The following is a 19,462-nucleotide window of genomic DNA, read 5'->3' on the forward strand; positions in this document are numbered from 1 at the left end:
GCTTTTGTCAGGGTATTTATCCCATCAACAGAAACAAAACCCAGACAGAGGCTAATTGGAAACTGCTAACCATGTTATCTGTATTAGTTACCTTCCTGATTATTGTTACAAAATACCTGACAAAAGCAATTTAGGAAAAAAAGAAAAACAAGTTTATTCTGGCTCACAGTTTGGGGGCACAGTCCATCATTACAGGGAAGGCGTGGTGGCAGGAGTGTGCAAAGGCTAGTCTCATCGCATCTACAGTCAGCAAGAAGAGATGAGTTCTGGTGCTCAACTTGCCTTCTCCTTTGGGTTGATGTCACCCACATTTAGAGTGGGTCTTACCTCATCAGTTAAAGCCTTTCTGAAAACCTCTCCATAGACACCAGGAGCTATATTTCCATGGTGATTACAAATTTAGTCAGATTAACAATTAAGATCATTACCTCACTTTAGCTTTTCTTGAACTCCTCTAGCTCAGAGTCTGTTTTGCAGCAGAGACAGGGGTGTGAGTGCTGCTTAACCCTGAGTGTGACACCAGGGGAAGACAGGCTGGAGGAAGAGGGTGAGGTAAGACAGCCTCGGCTGAGGCCATGTGTGGGTACCAGTGAGAGGTCTGTGGTCTGTCCAGATAAAATGGAGCACACCCCCATTCGCCAGCTCTTCTCTATAGGTTCCACAGCTCTCAAGAGGACCAGAGAAGAAAGGAGACTATGGGAATTTCTTGGTAATACAGAGGTTAGGAGAGGAGCCATCGCCTCATATGTACATGCAGACAAAGCACCCATATATATAAATGAAATGACATAAAAATGAATTTTCCTCAGATATTGAGTCATCATATTGGATATTCAACAAACTCAGAGATCATCAGAATAAATAGACACAATGAAAGCAAATCCAGTCTATCACAGGTATATGACAGCCAATGAATAAGGGAATGTTTCAGATGCAGCTCAAGGAAGGCAGGTGTATTACCTGCAGAGCAATGAAAAGGAGAGGCACATCATGGCTATCAGCAGAGATGCTGCAGCAGAAGCAGGAGTAGCACAGTTAATTCCCCCAAAGGAGAAAAGCTGTTAACCTGGCACAGAGTATCCAGGATATATATTCAGGTTATTATTTCAAAGTATAAGAATTTTGCAGTAAGCACTTTTAACAATTTTATTCAAATGTTTTTTTAATTGCTAGTAGATTTTCATTAAGATTGATTATAAGGATTTCTTCAAAGTATATAATATCAGATAGAAAAACGAAAGCACACACACTACACAAAAATCGTGGTAATAAGTAAGAAAAGAAGATAGATAGACAGAAAATTAATTCTACCTTTTGATGACTATAAAATACCATTGACATCAGAAGCAAATATAAGATTGATGAATTATATGTTTATAGTAAATGAAATAGAAGATGGGTGGAAGGATTTGGGAATATATTTTTGTGAGGTTATTTTTTTGAAGGATTTATTTTTATTTATGAAATATATATGTGTGTTTCTGGGTGTGTGTTTGCACACAAGTGCAGTTTCTACAGAGGCCAAAAGAGAACATCATATCCCTTTGAACTGGAGTTATAGTTGTTTGTAGTCTGCCTAATATGGGTACTGGGAACTGACTCAGGTCCTCTGGAAGAGCAGTATGCAATCTCAACCACTGAGCCATCTGTCCAGTCTCTCTTTATGAGATTTTTAAGCCAAATTTCAAAATTGTTTCTGTTAAGTGATGTGAAAGTAGGATACTCTCTACACTTGCCTTTTCAGGAAAAAAGAAAAAAGGCTAAGGTAAGAGTGAGGTAAAGGAAGTGATAAATGATGAGACAACGTAAAAGGGATGGTAACCAATGGGATGAGAGGAAGGAAAGGCTAGTTGATAGCTTTAAAATGAATCCTATCCATGGTATGCTATAAAATGTATTTGATCATTAGAGAATTAAGCTGGATACCAACATTACAATGATATGTAGAAAACTGTTACTTTTTTGAAATTGTTAATACCAGAATGTGAACACAATACATCAAAAATTATGGGGCCACAACTAAAGCTGGACCTTGTTTCATGCATGCAACCCTCCTGCAAGGAAGAGGAGTCTCAAGTCAGTTATCTTTGCACTTTTTGCAACTGGACTAAGATCAACAAGATAACCTAAGAAAGCAGAGGAAGTAATAAAGATAAGAGAAAAAACGGATCAAACAGAAAATAGAAAAATAACAGAGAAAGACAATTAAGACAAAAACTGGTACTTAAAGGAACAACAACAAACCAACTTTATTAGCCTGTAACCAGAATGACCACAAAATCAAAGCAAAAAAGTATAAAATACCAATTTAATAAGGAAAAAGAACTGTAACTGCAGAACCAAGAAGCACCGAAGAATGTGAGGGGAAGTTTCACAAGCGTGGATGCCCAAGGATCTGAAGTTAGACAAAGTACACAGATTCTCTGAACACTACAAACTACGGCATTTTATGTAATACTTACTTTTTTAGAAATTGAATTCATAGTTGCAAAGTTTTCTTCATTGGGCATAATACTGGGTTCAATCATACATCTTTACTAGACAATTTTATCAAATTTACAAATGAGTATCAACAATTGTACATACGCCCACCCCTTCTCTCCCCAGAAAACAAGGGATAAAGAAAGTGATCCTCCAATTTACACTGCCAGCCATACTCTGCTACTCAAACCACATGGAGTTATAAGACAGTGAAAAGAGAGATAAAGCCTCCTTATAAATGAGCTCCAAATATTGTAAACAAGATATGAGCATATGGATTCCAGCCCTACATAAGAAAGCTAACACATCATGACTAACAAGACTCCTTCTGGGAATGCTGGGCTGTTCAGCATTGCAAAATCTGCCAATGTACTTCAATAGATTGTAGAAAATTTATCTCAAAAGATCCAGAAAAGCTCTTTGGCAGAATTCAACATGCATTTATGATTGAAAAAAAAAAGTTGGAATAGATGGTAATTCTTCATGCTGATAAAGAGAAGTACAAATCCTTAGGTGGACATCACAGCGAGTGGTGGACTAGGAGATGGAACCCAGCTAAGGTCAGGGTCAAGGCCAAGTTTCCCAGCTGATGGCAGCACTGTGAGTGTGCACATGTTCGTGAAAGAACACAAGGTTCAGAGCAGAAGTTAAGTCCTCTCTGCAAACATACATAGACATCTCAGAAAATCCACTGGAGAAGACTTGACAGAACTGAGAAGTGAGTGCATCTCAGTCACAATATACCCAGTCAACACAAGAATCGATCATATCCGTTAACCATCAATGACTGAGCGCTGACTAAAGAACTAGCTCTTAGGGAGGCTGGATAAATGACTTACGTGCTAAGAGTACTTGCTGCTGTTCAAAGGCCTGGAGCATCTACATCTGGAAGTCCACAACCATTTGTCACTCCCATTCCAGGGATCTGACACCTTCTTCTGACCTCCTCAGACACCTACACCTGTGTGTGCCTGCTCACACACACAACCACACACACAACATGTAATATAAAATAAGCCACATGTAAACTTACTGCAGTAGATGCCGCCTAAAATATACACATACACATATATACAAAAAGTTTAAGTGCAATTTACCCTAAGACATGGACAACACCCCAACTGGACACCACATGCTACCAAATAAAAACTCCAGCACCAGGAATGGGTTACCTATTCTTGATTTATTGGCCAGTGGGCTTCCACAGAGCCTTCTAAACATGCAGGCTATTGCCATTGCTCTCGGTTACCATCAGAATGCGATAAGAAGACTCTTGTTGAATACATAACATACTTTACTCCTGGAGAAATCAAGTGGCCACTGACCTGAAAGCTCCATTGCTACTGGCTCATTCTCACAGTGCTGGAAGGTGCTAAGCATACGGCCACAGGAGAGAAGCAAGTCATCAATATCACCCAGTTGTGAACTCTGCAAGCTATGACAGTGACTTGGAAGATATACCCATTGGTGCCGTGGTGGCATGAAAGCTGCAGTGGTAACCAAGCACTTTCTGACTGAATTTAAGACCTATTCTCCACAGTTGAACTTATTCAACATTCTAACAGGTGCCAAAAAACTGTGTGGCTAGATAGGTCACAGGCCTAGGGAAAAATCTATTATTATTATTCTGCTAAATGGACTTACTATTTAATATTATTTAATACTAAGTAGTTTCAAAGTGACCCCTGATGACTTACTGCTATACCTACAGATCAGTGCATCTCTCAACCCTCATCATAGAAGATTCTTCTTGTAATAGATGGCAATAAACACAGACCCACAACTGGTCAATGTGCAGAGAATATTCTCATTGGAGTGCTCAGCTCTAGTGGGACATAAACATCACACATCTCCTTCTTCACAGTTAATGGATCTTCCAGGAAGAGGGATTGGAAAGAGTTTAAAAGCCAGAAGCGATGGATGAATTCAAGGAAACTGTTTTCTGGACACAATAGGGTAGAAGCACACACAAGCTCACAGCAATTGTGACAGCATGCGTAAAACTTGCACAAGCCAAGCCAGACAAAATCCCAACATGAAGAAGAATGTAGGTATGAAATCCCACAGTAGCTGAGGAACTGCTGACATTTGATAGCTGCTGGGAAAAGCAGAGTCGGTTTTCTTTAATGGTATGACTTCTGGTATATTGATTATACTCTAAGACAGGCAGACCCCACACCCAATGGTAGCTGACCAACACAAACTGGACATGATGAAAGGAGGGGAAGGAGAGAGAATACATAATGACACAATCTTGGGTGGGGTAGGGATGGGCAGAGATGGATCTGGGGATATAGAAAGAGGGTGAACATGATCAAATTACATTGTATGATATTTTCAAAACCCCCAATTCTTGGGAAAAACAGCAAAATTCATAAAACACTTAGAAAGTGCACAAGCAACAAAATGCCAAATCTGCATGGAGGTGAATCTACAGCAGAGGTTCCAGAAGCCACGATGATTTCGTAGACCAACATCCATCCGTTCTCATGAACTGGAAGAGTCTACATCACCACTATGGCATGTAGAGCTGACGTGGTCCTGACAGAAATTCGATAGAATTATTTGTTATCAAAGCAATTATGAAGATGACTCTAGAAATATACATAAAAAGGTCAAGGACCCTGAATTACCATAGCTTTGAAGAGAAGAAAGGAAGTGACAAGTACTCACAATGAGATTTCAAGTGCCATCTTGATGCTACAAGTAAAAGTCAATGAGCAAATAGATGGATGAAACAGAGCTGGATACAGAAACATATCAAATGCATGCAAGGCTGGCTGAGATTTGACAAAGCTGTAAAGGTAATCGGGTAGAAAAAGAACACTTTTAACAGAGTCCAGTGGTTTGGATTGTTGCAGACAACCAGGAAAAGCTGGTTCCTGCCTTACACTGTGTTCAGAAATAGATTCCAGCTGAACTGCAGCTCAAAGTAAACTCAGAACTCCCACAAGGTAGAAGACCTCCAGGAAGCAGTAGCAAGAGTTGTGTGACATCATAGGAAGAAAACGTGTTTAGCTATGATCTCAAGTGCAACAAACAAGTCTGAAGTGCAAGATTATTCGTCATCAAAATTTTAAAATGCTACTTAAAAAAAGATTCTTTGGCAGTGCATACTTGTACAACCACTGTGGAAATCAATCTGGCAGTTTCTCAGACAATTGGAAATAGCTCTACCTCAAGACCCAGTGGTAACTCCTGGGCATAGACCAAAAAGTTGTCTCACCATTCCACAAGGACATTTGCTCAACTATGTTCATAGCAGCTTTATTTGTAATAGTCAAAAACTGAAAACAACCTGAATGTCCCTCTACCAAAGAATGGATAAAGAAAATATGGTTTACACAATGGAATACCACTAGCTATTAAAAAACAAAGACATCATGCAATTTTTGTAGGCAAATAGATGAAACTAGGAAAGAACATCCTGAGTGAGGTGACCCAGACCCAGAAAGACTAGTATGGTATGTACTCACTTATAAGTGGAGATTAGCCATAAAGTACAGCATAACCATGCTACCATCCACAGACTCAAAGAAGCGAAAAGGGCTCAAGGAAGGATTCTTGAATCTCACTCAGAAGAGGAAATAAAATAGACACATCTGAAGTAGATGTAAGGAGGAAACTGGAAAGGAGATGGAGTGGGGAGGATCAGGTGTGAAGAGAACCTGGGTGGGGGTCGGGGATGGGGGAGAGGACTGGAAAGAGAATGGAAATCCGTAGGGGACATCTCTGGGACAGAGGAGGTTCACAGGAGTCACTGCTTCCTGCTGCTAGGAGTCTCAGCTAGGGTCATCCGCATAGACTCCTGAGTACATCAATGATGATGTTTCAAGTGACTGTCCTGCACAAACAGTGGAGCCAGAGAGGGCAGGAATGCTCTCTGGTTTGTTTTCAGTCTCTGATGTGTTTTCAGTCTCTAGGGCACTGAGTGCAGTCATTGCTGTAGTGAATTCCCACAATACCCACATTTTCTTGTCACAACCTTCTTGGGGACAGGAATTGATGGAGTGGAAGGTAGGGGATAAGGACCAATTGTGTGGTGGCCTTATGTCTCCCTGTGTCTCACCCGTGATAGATCAAAATTTCTCTAGGGTCTGCATTTGCCATTCAAGAGTGAGCTCCAAAAGCAGGAAAGTGCGAGCTCAGCTCTGGCCTCCAGCACTTGTCATAGGTAGGACAGGAAGCCATGCAGGTAATAACACTGCTAACAGCAATGACGATTTCTAGGCATCGGGGCTGGCCACCTTCCAAGTTCAATGCTCTGCACTTTCCGCAGTTCTGCCATGACATCCCCAACCAATACCCGCTCTGGTGGTTTGAATGAGAATGGCCCCCATAGGCTCATATATTTGAATGCTTTGTTACCAATTGGTAGAACTGTTTGGGAAGGCTTAGGGGATGTGGCCTTGTTGGAGGGAGGTGTATTACTGGCTGGGCTTTGAGGTTTCAAAAGTCCATGCCATTCACAGTTCTCTCTCTGCCTTGTGCATGTGGGTCAAGATGTGAGCTCTCAGCTACTGTCTGCCTGCCTGCTACCATGCTCCCTGCCATGATGGTCATGGATTCTAACCCTCTACAACTGTGAGCCCCCAATTAAATGCTTTGTTTTATAAGTTGCATTGATTATGATGTTTTGTCGCAGCATTAGAAACCTAACAGAGACTCTCGTTGAGGCACACTGCACCCATCACCTACCACCCCATTTCCCAGAGCAGGAAGCTATGACACACTGGCAGTCTCCCAGTTATCTGAGGCTTATCTCAAGGGCTTATCTCAACATTATGTGCATCATGTTGGATACTGGGAGTTACCCCTCACTCACTTGGTCTGCCTCCTCTCTCTGACCTGTTCCTGTTCGTTCAGCTATCACGGAGTCAGCTCTCCCAGGCTGCAATGCCATTTTGCTCCTCTGTGCCTTGCTCCTCTCTTCCCTCGGCCTCAGTCCCTTTCCCTGCCTTTATCCAGTGGAACATGCCCTATGCCTCACCTTCTGCAGGGGACTGACCACAAAGAGGCACCCTCTCTGGAGGAACTGCTTCTTCTTTCTCCTTGTGCCCCTGACTGTAATGTTCGCACAACTGCATTTGCACATCTCTGTTCCCTCAGGCCTGAGCACTAAGGGCGAGGAGGTCTTTCTTTATCTGTCCCCCTAGGCTTCCCTCAGAACCCCCAAGGCTACATTCACACTCCTAAACATTTGCTGAGGGAGTGTCTCCCTTCCATTCTACCTCGTATTAATGAACCAGGTAACTTTGGGTGGCAGCTGGGACATTTCTGGTTTCTATTCTGACACATTTTACAGAGACTTCTTCTGTACAATAGTGAACCCCATATGCTCTTTCAGTGAATGAAAATTCAGTTCTGGGCAAATATTTCTTCTAAAGAAATCCGTGTGTTGCCTTCTAGGACCTTACTTATCAGCTTGCTCTGAAAGCTGTGCTTGGAGCATTCTGGAAAATTGTTATCAGGCTTTGGAAGCAAACAGCTCAAATGAGTGAAATCAACAAACCATACCTTGGCATTGGGAGTTCAGAATTTTGGGAACCATGGGGTGAACTATAATAAGAACTCCCCCCACACACACAATCCTGAAATGCATGGCTGCCATTGCTCACTCCATAGCTCCCGAAAATACAGCCATTTGTAGATCATCTTCCAAAGCCCATGAACTTCTCTCCTGAACATTTGCTCATTAATTCAGGCCCAAGGCTCCTCTAATTAGGACACTAGAAGCCCTGAATCTTATATACAACTGTGACAATACATTGACTCCTGTCTGAGAAAGAGCAGCTTTTTAGGATGACTCCAAAAAAGTGTCCCAAAGCCCCTTGCTATAGAGAAAGGAACATGGATTTCAGATCCAAAAGGCCTCAAATCCCAACTCCCACTTTAAGTAGCTATGTGAGCACCTCCCCCCCCCCCACCACCACCATGGTCCCCAAAGCTCTGAACTCCAAATGCCAAGGAAATGCCAAGCAATATTGTCCTGAAAGGCAATACACACAGGAAGGCCACTGGGCTTCTCTGGACCTCAGCCTTCTTGAATGTAAAATGAGAGAAGGCTGTAAAAACTGCCAATGGATACTCTGAGGATGAAGTGTAATAGCGATGCACACACAGTAGGGCCACAGTCATAGTGGATGAAGGTGGGGCTGCTGGGGAGTGGCCAGATGGTTCTCCACAGCTCCCCCTCCCTGAGGGAAGAGCCAGGACCCAGTTTCCTCACTTAAGGGAGGCCGGGACAAGAGGCAAAGTGGAGCTTGAGGAAGCCATCTGTTTTTGCCAGTATTTATTGACAATCCTTATTTAAGCATAATATTAATAATGACTCAACTTTTGGGTTCTGAGAAGAAAGTTGCATAGATTTTTTTTATTCGATTGCCCAGCCTAGGAGAGCTTTGAACACAAAATGCCCCAGCTTCTGCCTTCTGACTACTGAGATTCCAGGGGTAAGCTGTCAGGCTTGCCCTAGATTCTGAATGTCTACACATGTGTACACTAGAGCTGACAACAAATAGTGCCATTAGAAACCCTGAGTATATTTACTCCACAGCTAGTTGTCTCCACGTTTCCCTCGGTCACATGCTGGGAACACCATACCAACTGTGATGAGACCACCATGTGGTGATTTCTGTAGAGACAACTGTAGAAGCAGGGAGAAGCCCAAAAGCAGGGAGTGAGGGGCCCAGATAGGCAATGCACAAGCCCCGATGTCCAGTGCCTGACTGAGAACAGAGGAGGCTGGTTGCAATTTGTCAGCTTCGGTATGACAGAGACAAAGGACATGGAAGCTCCCTTCTAGGAAAATGCCCTAAGGAGAACTATTAATCACTTCTCCTTTTGATAAGATACCTGACCTGACAGATACTGCCTAGAAAGTCAGGGTTGGGTTTAGCCACATCTTTGTGGGAAAGGCGTGGCTGTATCTCTGTGGCAAAAGCTGCTGCATCTATGGCAGAAGGAGGGTGGCACAACATTCTGGCATCTCTGTGCATAAGCAATTGGAAGCTACCTGGGCTGTGACTGTCAGTGCCTACTCCTGAGGCAACCCACTCCTCCAGCTGGGCCCCAACTTCCCAGGGTTCCAAAGCCTCTCAAAACAGGGCTACTAGCTGGGATTCGACTGTTTTAGCACAGTGGAGAACAGTTCACATTCACCCTGTAAGAGCAAAGGGAGAAACACAATGGAGCAGGACAGAGACAAAAGAAGGACAAGGTAAAGATGATGAAGCATTATGCTTGCCTGTCTCCCTTCCTTCCCCGACTTCTTTTTTCTCATTTTCCTTCTCTTTGTATGGGGCTCAAACCCAGATCCTCAAGCATAATAAGCACGTGCTCTGCCACTAAGCTACCTCCAGCCCCATCATAGTTTCTAGCTCAGCCTCCACAAAAAGGCAAAGCAAGTCTGATGTGAGGGAAGGAGGGAAGTTCTCTGGAGTCATGCCATCTCCTAATAGTTCAAGAGAACATGTTTCACTTAAAAGAGAGTAACAAGAAAGTATAAAGTCTTCTTTTTTAAAAAGACATTATAAATAAAGGCAGAATGAGTAAACTGAGGCTCTTACCATAAAGGCACACAGAAAGACCTGCCAATGAAAACTGGAACCTGCAAGAGTGGCTGAGAGAGTTTGTGGCAGGCCTGGCCATCTCATTAACATTCCACAGTAAATCTGGCGTCCTACTACCATCCCATGCAGCCCTCTTCACAGGGTTGGTCATGTAACTTGCTTTGCCCAATGGGATCTTAGGAAACGAGAAGCAAGCATGCTCAGCATGTAGAGACTCCTGTGCCATCTTGCAACCAGGTGGTACAGCAAGCCACCCCCTTGATCACTTGAGGTTTGGAGGCCACAAAGGGAGGGCTGTCATCTTTATCCTGGTGACTCCCTTGGCTGAACGAGAGCCCTGACAAACTGGCAGAGGTCTTCCCCAGGCTGCCAACAGAGCTGTGGGGAACCATGCATAGCTACTGCTGTAAGGGAAAGTTCTGAGGTAGTTCATATGGCAGCATCTGAGGGCTAATGCCAACATTCAGCCTTAACAACTGTAGATGTCATTAAGCAGGTCAAACAAGTCTCAAAAGAACAACACAAATGGCAATAAAAATACCCCCCCAAAACCAGGTAAGAGAAGGTAAAGGAAAGTAGAAATGAAGAGAGGAAGATTTCAGTCACAAAGCCCACACCAGAAGGCACAAAAAAACAATAAACTGCAGGCAGGGACTTTAAACAGTTAGAAATAACACACTTAAAGAAAGGCAGGACTGGGTGACAAGATGGCTCAGTAGGTAAGGACCCTTTCTGCCAAGCTTGATGACTCAAGTTCAATCCCTGGTAGATGGTATCTTCACATGGTAGAAGGAAAAAAAAAAAACCTGACTGGAAAGTTTTCCTCTGACCTCCACATACAGACTGCGGCATAAGTTCATGAGCATACACGCACATGTGCACACAGACACAGCCGCAGCCACACACCAAAAAATGTATTTTTAAAAGTAGGGCATGAAGAGGCACAAAAAAGATTTGGGAAAAAAAAGTACTTCAGTACAAATACTGAAGATTAACAGAGAAGATCCAATATATGTCTTTCGCAAAGCAAGCTGAAATAATACAAAACAACACTTCCACCAAAATCCCCAAGGGAAAACAAAAACAACTGGAAATCATGCAAGGACAGACAAACATGTGCCTAGGAATATAGACGCAGGATGACCAACACCAAGGCCAAGCGACATTCTGGAAACACCACTGGCTTCTGTGAAGAAAGGACAGCAAAGTTTTGTCCCTACCTGTTAAAGAATAATTTTCTAGAAAACCAGGGAAGGAGGGATTGCTGGGGTGGGGGGAAGGCAGTATGGGAATGTCCCCTTGCTTCAGAGGGCAGGGATCCTGCTGGGGCATCAGTGGAGCCATCAGTGGGGTAAAAGAGGGACCACTGAGGAGGCAAAAGAGGGAGAGCCAGGCGTAAGCCCACATGCACGTGTGGTCTGCTCACCCATGTAGGGCTTGGTGCCTGCCATGGAGGAAGCCTTCTCTGTTCCTTTCACGACCGTGGCGATGTTGAAATCCGTAATGTGCACATGCCCTGCAGAGAGAAAACGAAGTTAACCAGCACTGTGGATGTCTGCGCTCTCTCCCTGTGTGACTAGAGGCTGTGGTCTGTGGTCTCCACGGTGGGCACAGGAAGAAGACATCGGGACATGCGTTCATCATGAAGTAGTCTCGGTTTCCTACGGTATCTATTCTGCATTCGGGTTTTAGAGCAGGCGTTCATTACTGTGCGCACGCTATTTGTGTGATTATGCTTCTGTTGCAGGCTGAATGACACATGGATGGGTATGAGGTTAAGACACACTGATCTGGAGATGGAAGGATAGTCTGGTGGCACTCAGGATGGCTGCGAGGGGCTGTAGTAGGGGAGGGATGGTAGGAGCTCGGGCTGTGGTTTACCGTGGTCTCTGGGCTCTTAGCTTTGGACTTGAACTAGAGGGAGACAGGGTAGCCTTTCATACAACATGACAGCAAATGAGACTTTAAAAGGCTGGGGCCCCTGTGATTTAGATACTTAAGAAATAAGAGAAGAAAGAGAGAAGGGAAGGGAGCATGAATGTGGGATGCTGGTAAAGGGAAGGGGGAAAGAAGGAGAAAGGAGGATCCTGTGGGTTCAACACTTGTTCTCCAGGGCGTCTGGCATATGATGAAACTAGCTCCAAGGGACTTGAAGGAAAATCTGCATCATTACATTTCTCTCAGTCACCACACCACGTGGAATGGCTCTTTTGCCATTTTGGAATGAGATACTTGGACACAGATAAGGGCACAAGGAGAGCTGGCTTTGTGAACCCGTGAAGGTCACCTGCTGGAGCAGGTGCAGTGAGGCCCAGGAGACTGTGTGCATGAGAGGCATGCCCAAAGCGGTCAGCCACAGAGGACAGAAAAAGCAACGGTGTCCCCAGGCCCCATCCCTGTAGCCGCAGCACACAGCTGCCAGCGCAGAAGTGTGGCAGAGCTGTGGGCTCTATCCCAGGCACTCTAGCTCCCCAGGGGAGCAAAGGCACTCATCATCAGGTCCTCCAGGAGGAGGCTGACTTCACCAGGCAGGTCCTAGCTGAATGACGGCTGTTTGTCCTCCAGCCGAGATCAGGCAACAGCGCTGCTCCTGTTTGCTCATCCCTAACACCAACAGGCCGACAAGTTCACCTTCCAGAGTGCTCTGTGGGCTGTCTGTGTCAGGGAGGCATCAGCCTTTGTCCCACCCCTCCCCCAAGTAGTTCCATACACGGTGTATCCACAGTCACGGAGAGATTCCGGGACTTTCGAATGCAGCTTTTGTTCAGCTTTCTTCCATTTCTCCCGCTCTTTAAAAAAGTTAGTATTTTAAAGTAAAGTCTTAAAGTAATGCCAGCTCATTTGAATAAGTCAATAAACACACGATGTTTGTAAGCTCCCTTCGCATGTGTGTGCATGTGTGATGTGTGTGTGTGGTGTACATGTTTGTGCACATGTGTGTGTGGTGTTGCACACACACAGGCATGTTATGTGTATCTAGAGGCCAGAGGTCACCATTGGGTGTCTCCCTCTATTTTGCTCATCTTACATTTAGACACAGAGTCTCTTGTTGAACCTGGCTAGACCGGCTGGCCAGCTAGTTCCCAGAATCCTCCTGTTTCTGCCTCCCCTGTAATCTGGAATTACAGATGTGTACTGGGGCAACACACGTTTCGCCTGGTCCTGGGGATCGAAATTCACCTTCCTGACTGAGCCCTCCCCACTGCCCCCTGCTTTCCCTTTACGTGCTGTCCTGTTCCTCCATGTTCCTCAGGTCACACTGGACCGGTGGGCTCCTCCACTGTTTTCCCCATGCTTCTGTAAATACATGCTCACACAACTTTGGACTTTAGTTTGCTCTTGTGACAGTGAAGTTATGTTCATGGGTCATCTTGAAAAGGACCTTTAGGTTTGCCATGTTTCACAGGCATTTTTCCGAGTGAGAACACACAGATCTACTTAGGAGGCCCACGATCACTTATCCTTTGCATCAGTCAGTGCCCTGCTGCTAAAACCACACACCCAAAACTGGGTAACTTATAAACCTATAGTTTTGGAGTTTGAAATCCCAAGACTAGACCAAATCTTCTCTGTGTCCGCTAGGAGAAAGGCAGGTGGCTGTGGCTGGAGTCAATCATTCAACACCCCAGCCATCCACCCACTTCCAACCTCTGTCTGTGGGAATCGAGCCTGTAATACATTTGGGATTAACAGAAAGTTAGAAAAGGGGCTTCCAGAAGGTTCAGGGATGAAGTTCTTCCTTTTTCAGAAGTTACCCTTGATGACATTCTCTGTACTTTTCCTGTGTGTCATAGGGAGCCAATTCCCTGAGACTACAGAACCTATTGGACAATGCTAATAGGATGATAAAGCTGAACATAGGGAAAGCAGAACTTCAGGAAAGACACGCAAGTGCCAGAACCAACTCTTTTATACCGCTATACTTCAGCTATGTGAGCTAAACAAGAGAACCCCAAACATATTAAATTACCCTTCACTGCTTTGGGACTGTGGGAGTCAGGTTCTGTGCCACACAGTTCAGGGCTGCTGTTCCAGTTGATGCAGACACTGACTGGTTTGGGCAGGCCATTTGCTCTCCCTAAGGCTCAGATTTCTTTTTTCTTTATTTTTCTTTTTTTTTAATTGTTCATTCAGCTTTTATTTTTTCTTTTTTTAGTTTATTTTTATTTATTACAGTTTATTCACTTTGTATCCCAGCTGTAGCCCCCTCCCTCTTCCCTTCCCAATCCTGCTCTCCCTCATTTTCCTCCCATGCCCCTCCCCAAGTCCACTGATAGTGGAGGTCCTCCTCCCCTTCCATATGACCCTAGCCTATCAAGTCTCATCAGGACTGGCTGCATTGTCTTCTTCTGTGGCCTGGTAAAGCTGCCCCCCCCCGCCTCTCAGGGGGAGCCAGCACTTGAGTTTGTGGAGGTTAGATACAATGAAGCTCTGCTTGGGGTGTTGTGTTAGTTGCTTCTTTGCTCTTGTGATAAAATACCATGACCAGGCAACTTAAGGAAGAGTTTGTTTGGCTTACAGTTTCAGAGGACTAGAGTCCACAACACTGAGCAAGCAGGAAGCAGCATTCATCTCTTTCTGTTTCTTCATTGTGGATTCAATGTGACCAGATGACTCAAAGCTCCTGCCACCATACTTTTCCTGAGGATGTGGCATAGCCCGAAGGACAGGGGACAGGCTGGCAAGTAAGGGTACTGCTGGCAGAAGGAACCACGAAGGACTAGCAAGGAGGCCAGAGGGTGAAAGGGAATGTTAAAACTGTCGGGAACAAAATGGAGTTTCTTCTGCCAAACCAAGGCAGAAGTAGAGTTGAACAGGTCCTCATACTTACTGGCTTGATAAACAAAAGCCCTGGCAACCATTCTGCTGAAACAAGAGTGTCATTAAGGCCCCTCCTACAAAACCAGGACTAACCGCCACCTCACACACAGCTTTGCTTTGTGAAGTCACAACTTTTACCAGGGAGCCTTCCAGAAGGACACTCCCCTAGCCACAGCCAGTGCACAGCTCCCTGCCAGGGAGAAGCCTGGGTGCCACTAAACTTGCTCTAGAACAACTTGCATGCACCCCTCCTCTCAGCGTGTAGATGTTTCATCTTGCCTCCGTCTCCCTGGTTTTATCTACAACCCACCATAGCACATGCACTGCGCTCCAGGTCACAATCACTGGCTCATTTCCTTTCAATTTTTTGCTTATGTTAATGACAAGGAGAAAGGAGGGCAAGGATGGTCTGTGCTGGGCCCTTAGAGCTATAGAAACAGGGCCCCTTATTCTCCCTGAGAAGGCTGGGACCTGATCGGACTGGATTTTAAATGTCACCTCGGGCCCCTGCCATGGAAGGATCATGTGGGCCGGAATGAAAGCACAGAAAGCGGGAAATATTAGGAACGTGCAATTCCACTGCAGTGCAAGCTACAGAGGGCTACACAACTGCTGGCTGAGCAGACCTCACAGCACATGCTCATCCTCACGCCTCCTGGGAGGGGGTTCTTAGTAGCTCTCACATTTTGACTTAAGAAATATTTATTATTATCATCACTGTGCGTGTGTGCTGAGAGCGGGGCATGCATGCAACAGCTAGCATGTAGAGGTTAGAAAACAATTATGTGCAGCTTGTCCCTCCTCCTGCCTTAACATGGGTTTCTGGGATCAAACTCGGGTCACCAGGCATGCATGCAAGCATGTAGCACCTTTCCTGATGAGACATCTTGCTTCCCCTCCATTTTCTTTTTCAAAAGAATGACACTTGGAGTGCTACGGTGCAACAGAACCATGTATACGTGGAACGGAGCTCTGCACTGTTATCTTCCCACCACCACCTCAGAGTCTAGTTAGCTGGACCTGATTTCCTTCTTTCTGGGTCCCGGTTGGAGGACTCTGGACAGCCTAGAGGCAGATAGATGCCAGATAGCTTGTGCACACAGGCTTCCACTTCTGATGTCCCAGTGTGCTAAATGACGAGTCGTGCTAAATGACTGTTGTGCATCCTCTGATCGTTGAGTTTAGATGTGAAAATTGGTGTTGAGCAAGTTTTCCTAGGAGACACTGTGTGGTGAGAGTGCCCAGATGAATGGAGTTTCAGGCTACTTGTTTCCATAATTGAAAACACCCAGAACTCCAAGGAGAACAAGGCATTGTGGGAGACCTAGTAGCATGGCTCTAAGGAGGGTATGATCAATGATCAGTCCTCCCAGCCTTACGTGAACCACCTATATTCTGAAAGTGTGGAGAGCCATCACGCCTTCTAGCTTTTGACATCACTGGAAGGAGCTGTTTGCTCCTCTGCCTGGAGGATTTCCTTTCTCATGAGTTCTGTTACTGATAGAGTTGAGTCCAGCAGAAAACTCACAAATCCAGGCGGTGCTTTCTCCATGATTTGGTCCATTTGCCTATTGTAACAAAATGCCAAGAACTGAGTGTCTTAAGTGTTTGCACTCTTAACATTTCTGGAAGTGCCAGCATGGTTGGGTTACAGGAAAGAGCTCCTGATATGGTTTAAATGGTTGTTCCCCTGTGTCTTAGTTATTCTTCTTGTTCCTATGACCAAATGCCTGGCAAGAAGCAACTTAGGGACAAAGGTTTTGCTTTGGTTCACAGTTTAAGAAGAATACACGGTGGGCAGAAGACACCCAAGTACAGCCCAGACTCAGTAGCCTGGGTGGGAGGTTGCCAGTATGATAAACAAATATATGATAGAGAGGTGCGAAATACAGAAAAACTGAATGGTGTGTGTGCTATGGAGAAAGGCAGAACTGGAGACCTGGTGGTAGTGATGGATAAGAGGGCTGGTGGACATGCTGTCATTGCCCAGTAGGATCAGTGGGGGGTGATGTACAACAGCTTGGAGCACAGACTCAGACCCCAAACCTGCTACCCTGCCAAGGATCCCCCTGGCTCTGGGCAATGATGGAATCCCTAGATGAAGAAAGGTTCACTTTCTGAATTGGACCTTCTTGAAGGACCATCATGATCTATGAAGCCACCAGAGGCCATGTTGGTATCTGTGGTCCATGCTGCTGCCCCAGGCAGGACATGATGAAACCTGAGATCTATGTGGACATATGCAGTCTGTCCTGCTGATGGCTGACGTGGTGATGTCCTCAGGCTTTTCTGCTTTGGGGGGCTGTCTTGAGGCTTGGGGCTCATGTAGCTGCTGAGTGCCATGAGTGGGTCAGTGGCTTGATATGAGGCCAGGGACCCTGTGTATGTCTGTGGCTTGTGTTACACCGAAGCTTATGTAGATGTCGATGGTCTGGACTGCCACCTGAACCATGTTAATGTGCATGTTCCTCTCCTTGAGTCCATAAATCCCACCCTATTCATTTCCGTTCCCAGGGCCTTAGCACTGGCCTGGAGTAAAAAGACTTGCTGAGAAGCTACCAAGTAGCTTAGGTACAGGCCCAGCAAGCACATCCTGCTGCCTGTCTTTGCTGTGCTTGCAGAGACAGCATAGCACTCCTACAGATGGACAGTGATCATTTTACCTATGGGTTTGTAACAGAGATCCTTCCAAGCCTGCCTCTGTAACCCATGTAAGTGAGTGCCGCACCTGAAGGGAACCCCTGGGATGTTTGCAGAGACAGAGAGACTGGAGGAGGAAGCTGAGTGTTAGGATGAAAGGGATGGCACCCATAGCAAGCTTCTTCCGCAGTCATGCCTATCCTCAAATTGGAATTTGGAGCGTGCCACTCCTGAGTATCTCTGTCACCTCAGCTGGCTCTCAGGATTCACCCCATGGCCAAGCCAAAGCTGAATGATGCCGTTTAGATGGAGCAACTGGAAGCCCGGAGAGATAAGAACCAGAGGCGGCTGCCTTACGGCTCTGGCTGTCCCTGCTCCCCGATGCTCACTGCTAAAAATAGCTGTACTTTTAGGCTCTCTGCATGGGCTGTGGAGTGGGAGGATGGTTGTTGATCTTCCATGCAGGTCTGATATCCTGGATGCTGTGCACAGCTCATGTGTTGTGGCCACTTATCTGCACGGAGATCATAGCGACTTAGCACAGGAAAGAAAGAAAGCCAATCAAGTCCATGCACAAAATTTTTCAGAGCTCCATTTGGATCCTGGTGAAAGGAGATTGTTCTTAGAGCATGCCTTTGCTTGATAGAAAAAGGCAGGGCTCTTGGAGTGCTTTCTTTTCTGTGGGGCTGGGCTTCTTCTCATCACAGAGTCATGAAGAAGCAGGGATTTTAAGAGAACCCATCTGATGCAGGATGCCTCTGTGCATGGGACAGGTGTAAAACCCAAGGTTGTTAGAGAATGATGTACACTGAGTTAGTATCAGTGTGACCTGGGCATGCCTGAGCTCTCTCTCCTTGAACTTACTTCTTCAATGGCCATGAGAAGGCCCAGGGGAATGAGCCAGCCCGAGTTTGACCCAGAGAAGCGAGCCTGGGTCACCCAAGTAGTTAGCCAACTAAGGCCACTTTGGGTTAGCCAACAGCCAGAGAGTCGCAGTCCTAGAAACAACCAGCCACCTTCTTAGAGTGGCCTCTAACTCAGCTGGGCTTAGTGTGGGTAGAAAGGCCTAGCCTTGCCTAGCCTGTAGCACTTTCAAGGCCTGTGAGCCAGCTCCTTGGTTATGCTTTTACAGTGATGAAGCAGACTGGTACTCAGCTTGATTGTGCAATGGAACATGGACACACTCCTTCCTCTTTGCTCCACTTTTGCCAAAGTCCCCACTAGTAGGAGGTTTTTGCCAGATGCCTGTCTCCCTTTATCCCTGTCCCTCACCCCTCATGGTTGTTCTTCTTGGCTGCTGGTTCAAACTCTGAATCTCAGCTCTATCTTAGGAGCCTATCCTACAAGACCAGGAGGGAGCAGGGAGGCTAGCCTGGGAGCTTTGGATTTTTGAGTGAGCAGCTCTGAGCATCATCAATAAAACATTCATGTGTGTATCTACACTTGAGATGCTTTTAACTCATCGAAAGGCAGCTATCTTGTCTCCACCGTGGCACCTAATGAGATGAACAGCAATACAAGGTTTCCTGTTCCACAAATTGCTTCCTAATGTGGTTTTCAGAAGGGGTGGGTGGGTGGGTGCAGTCAGAATGTGCCATGTGGCGACCCACTTAGGAATATGGAGGGTCCTGCCCCTGGTTATGTTTATACTGAATGGCACCTGCTCAATAGAAAAGCTTTAGAAGATGTAATATTCATAAAAACTCATGACATAAATGATCAAAGGTACAGAAAATTAAATTTCTGCCTCAATGTCTCTCAAAGGTATGACATGCTTATGGGGTCTAGTAAGAGGAACATCACTGTGGGTTTCCAAGGCTTCAGAACCCAGGTACTTCCATTTGCTATGAGGCCGTAGGAAATTTCTAGTCAATTGTGGGGAGACGTGAGTGTGCATAACGTGTGTGTGTGTGTGTGTGTGTGTGTGTGTGTGTGTGTGTGTGTGTGTG

The 19,462-nt window shown here is 45.5% G+C and overlaps 1 protein-coding gene across 1 annotated transcript in view; it reads right to left on the minus strand.

Annotated features, from left to right (window-relative positions):
• The window catches only part of Stk32b (serine/threonine kinase 32B), a 182,815-nt gene that overhangs the window by 30,586 nt on the left and 132,767 nt on the right, over positions 1–19,462 (minus strand). Inside the window, exon 5 of the mRNA XM_055624003.1 lies at positions 11,479–11,568. Within this exon, the coding sequence (XP_055479978.1) occupies positions 11,479–11,568 (90 nt within the window). The remainder of the gene's footprint in view (positions 1–11,478; positions 11,569–19,462) is intronic.

The sequence above is a fragment of the Psammomys obesus genome, unplaced genomic scaffold (assembly GCF_907164565.1).
Source record: "Psammomys obesus unplaced genomic scaffold, mPsaObe1.curated_primary_1811, whole genome shotgun sequence".
Taxonomy (NCBI): domain Eukaryota; kingdom Metazoa; phylum Chordata; class Mammalia; order Rodentia; family Muridae; genus Psammomys; species Psammomys obesus.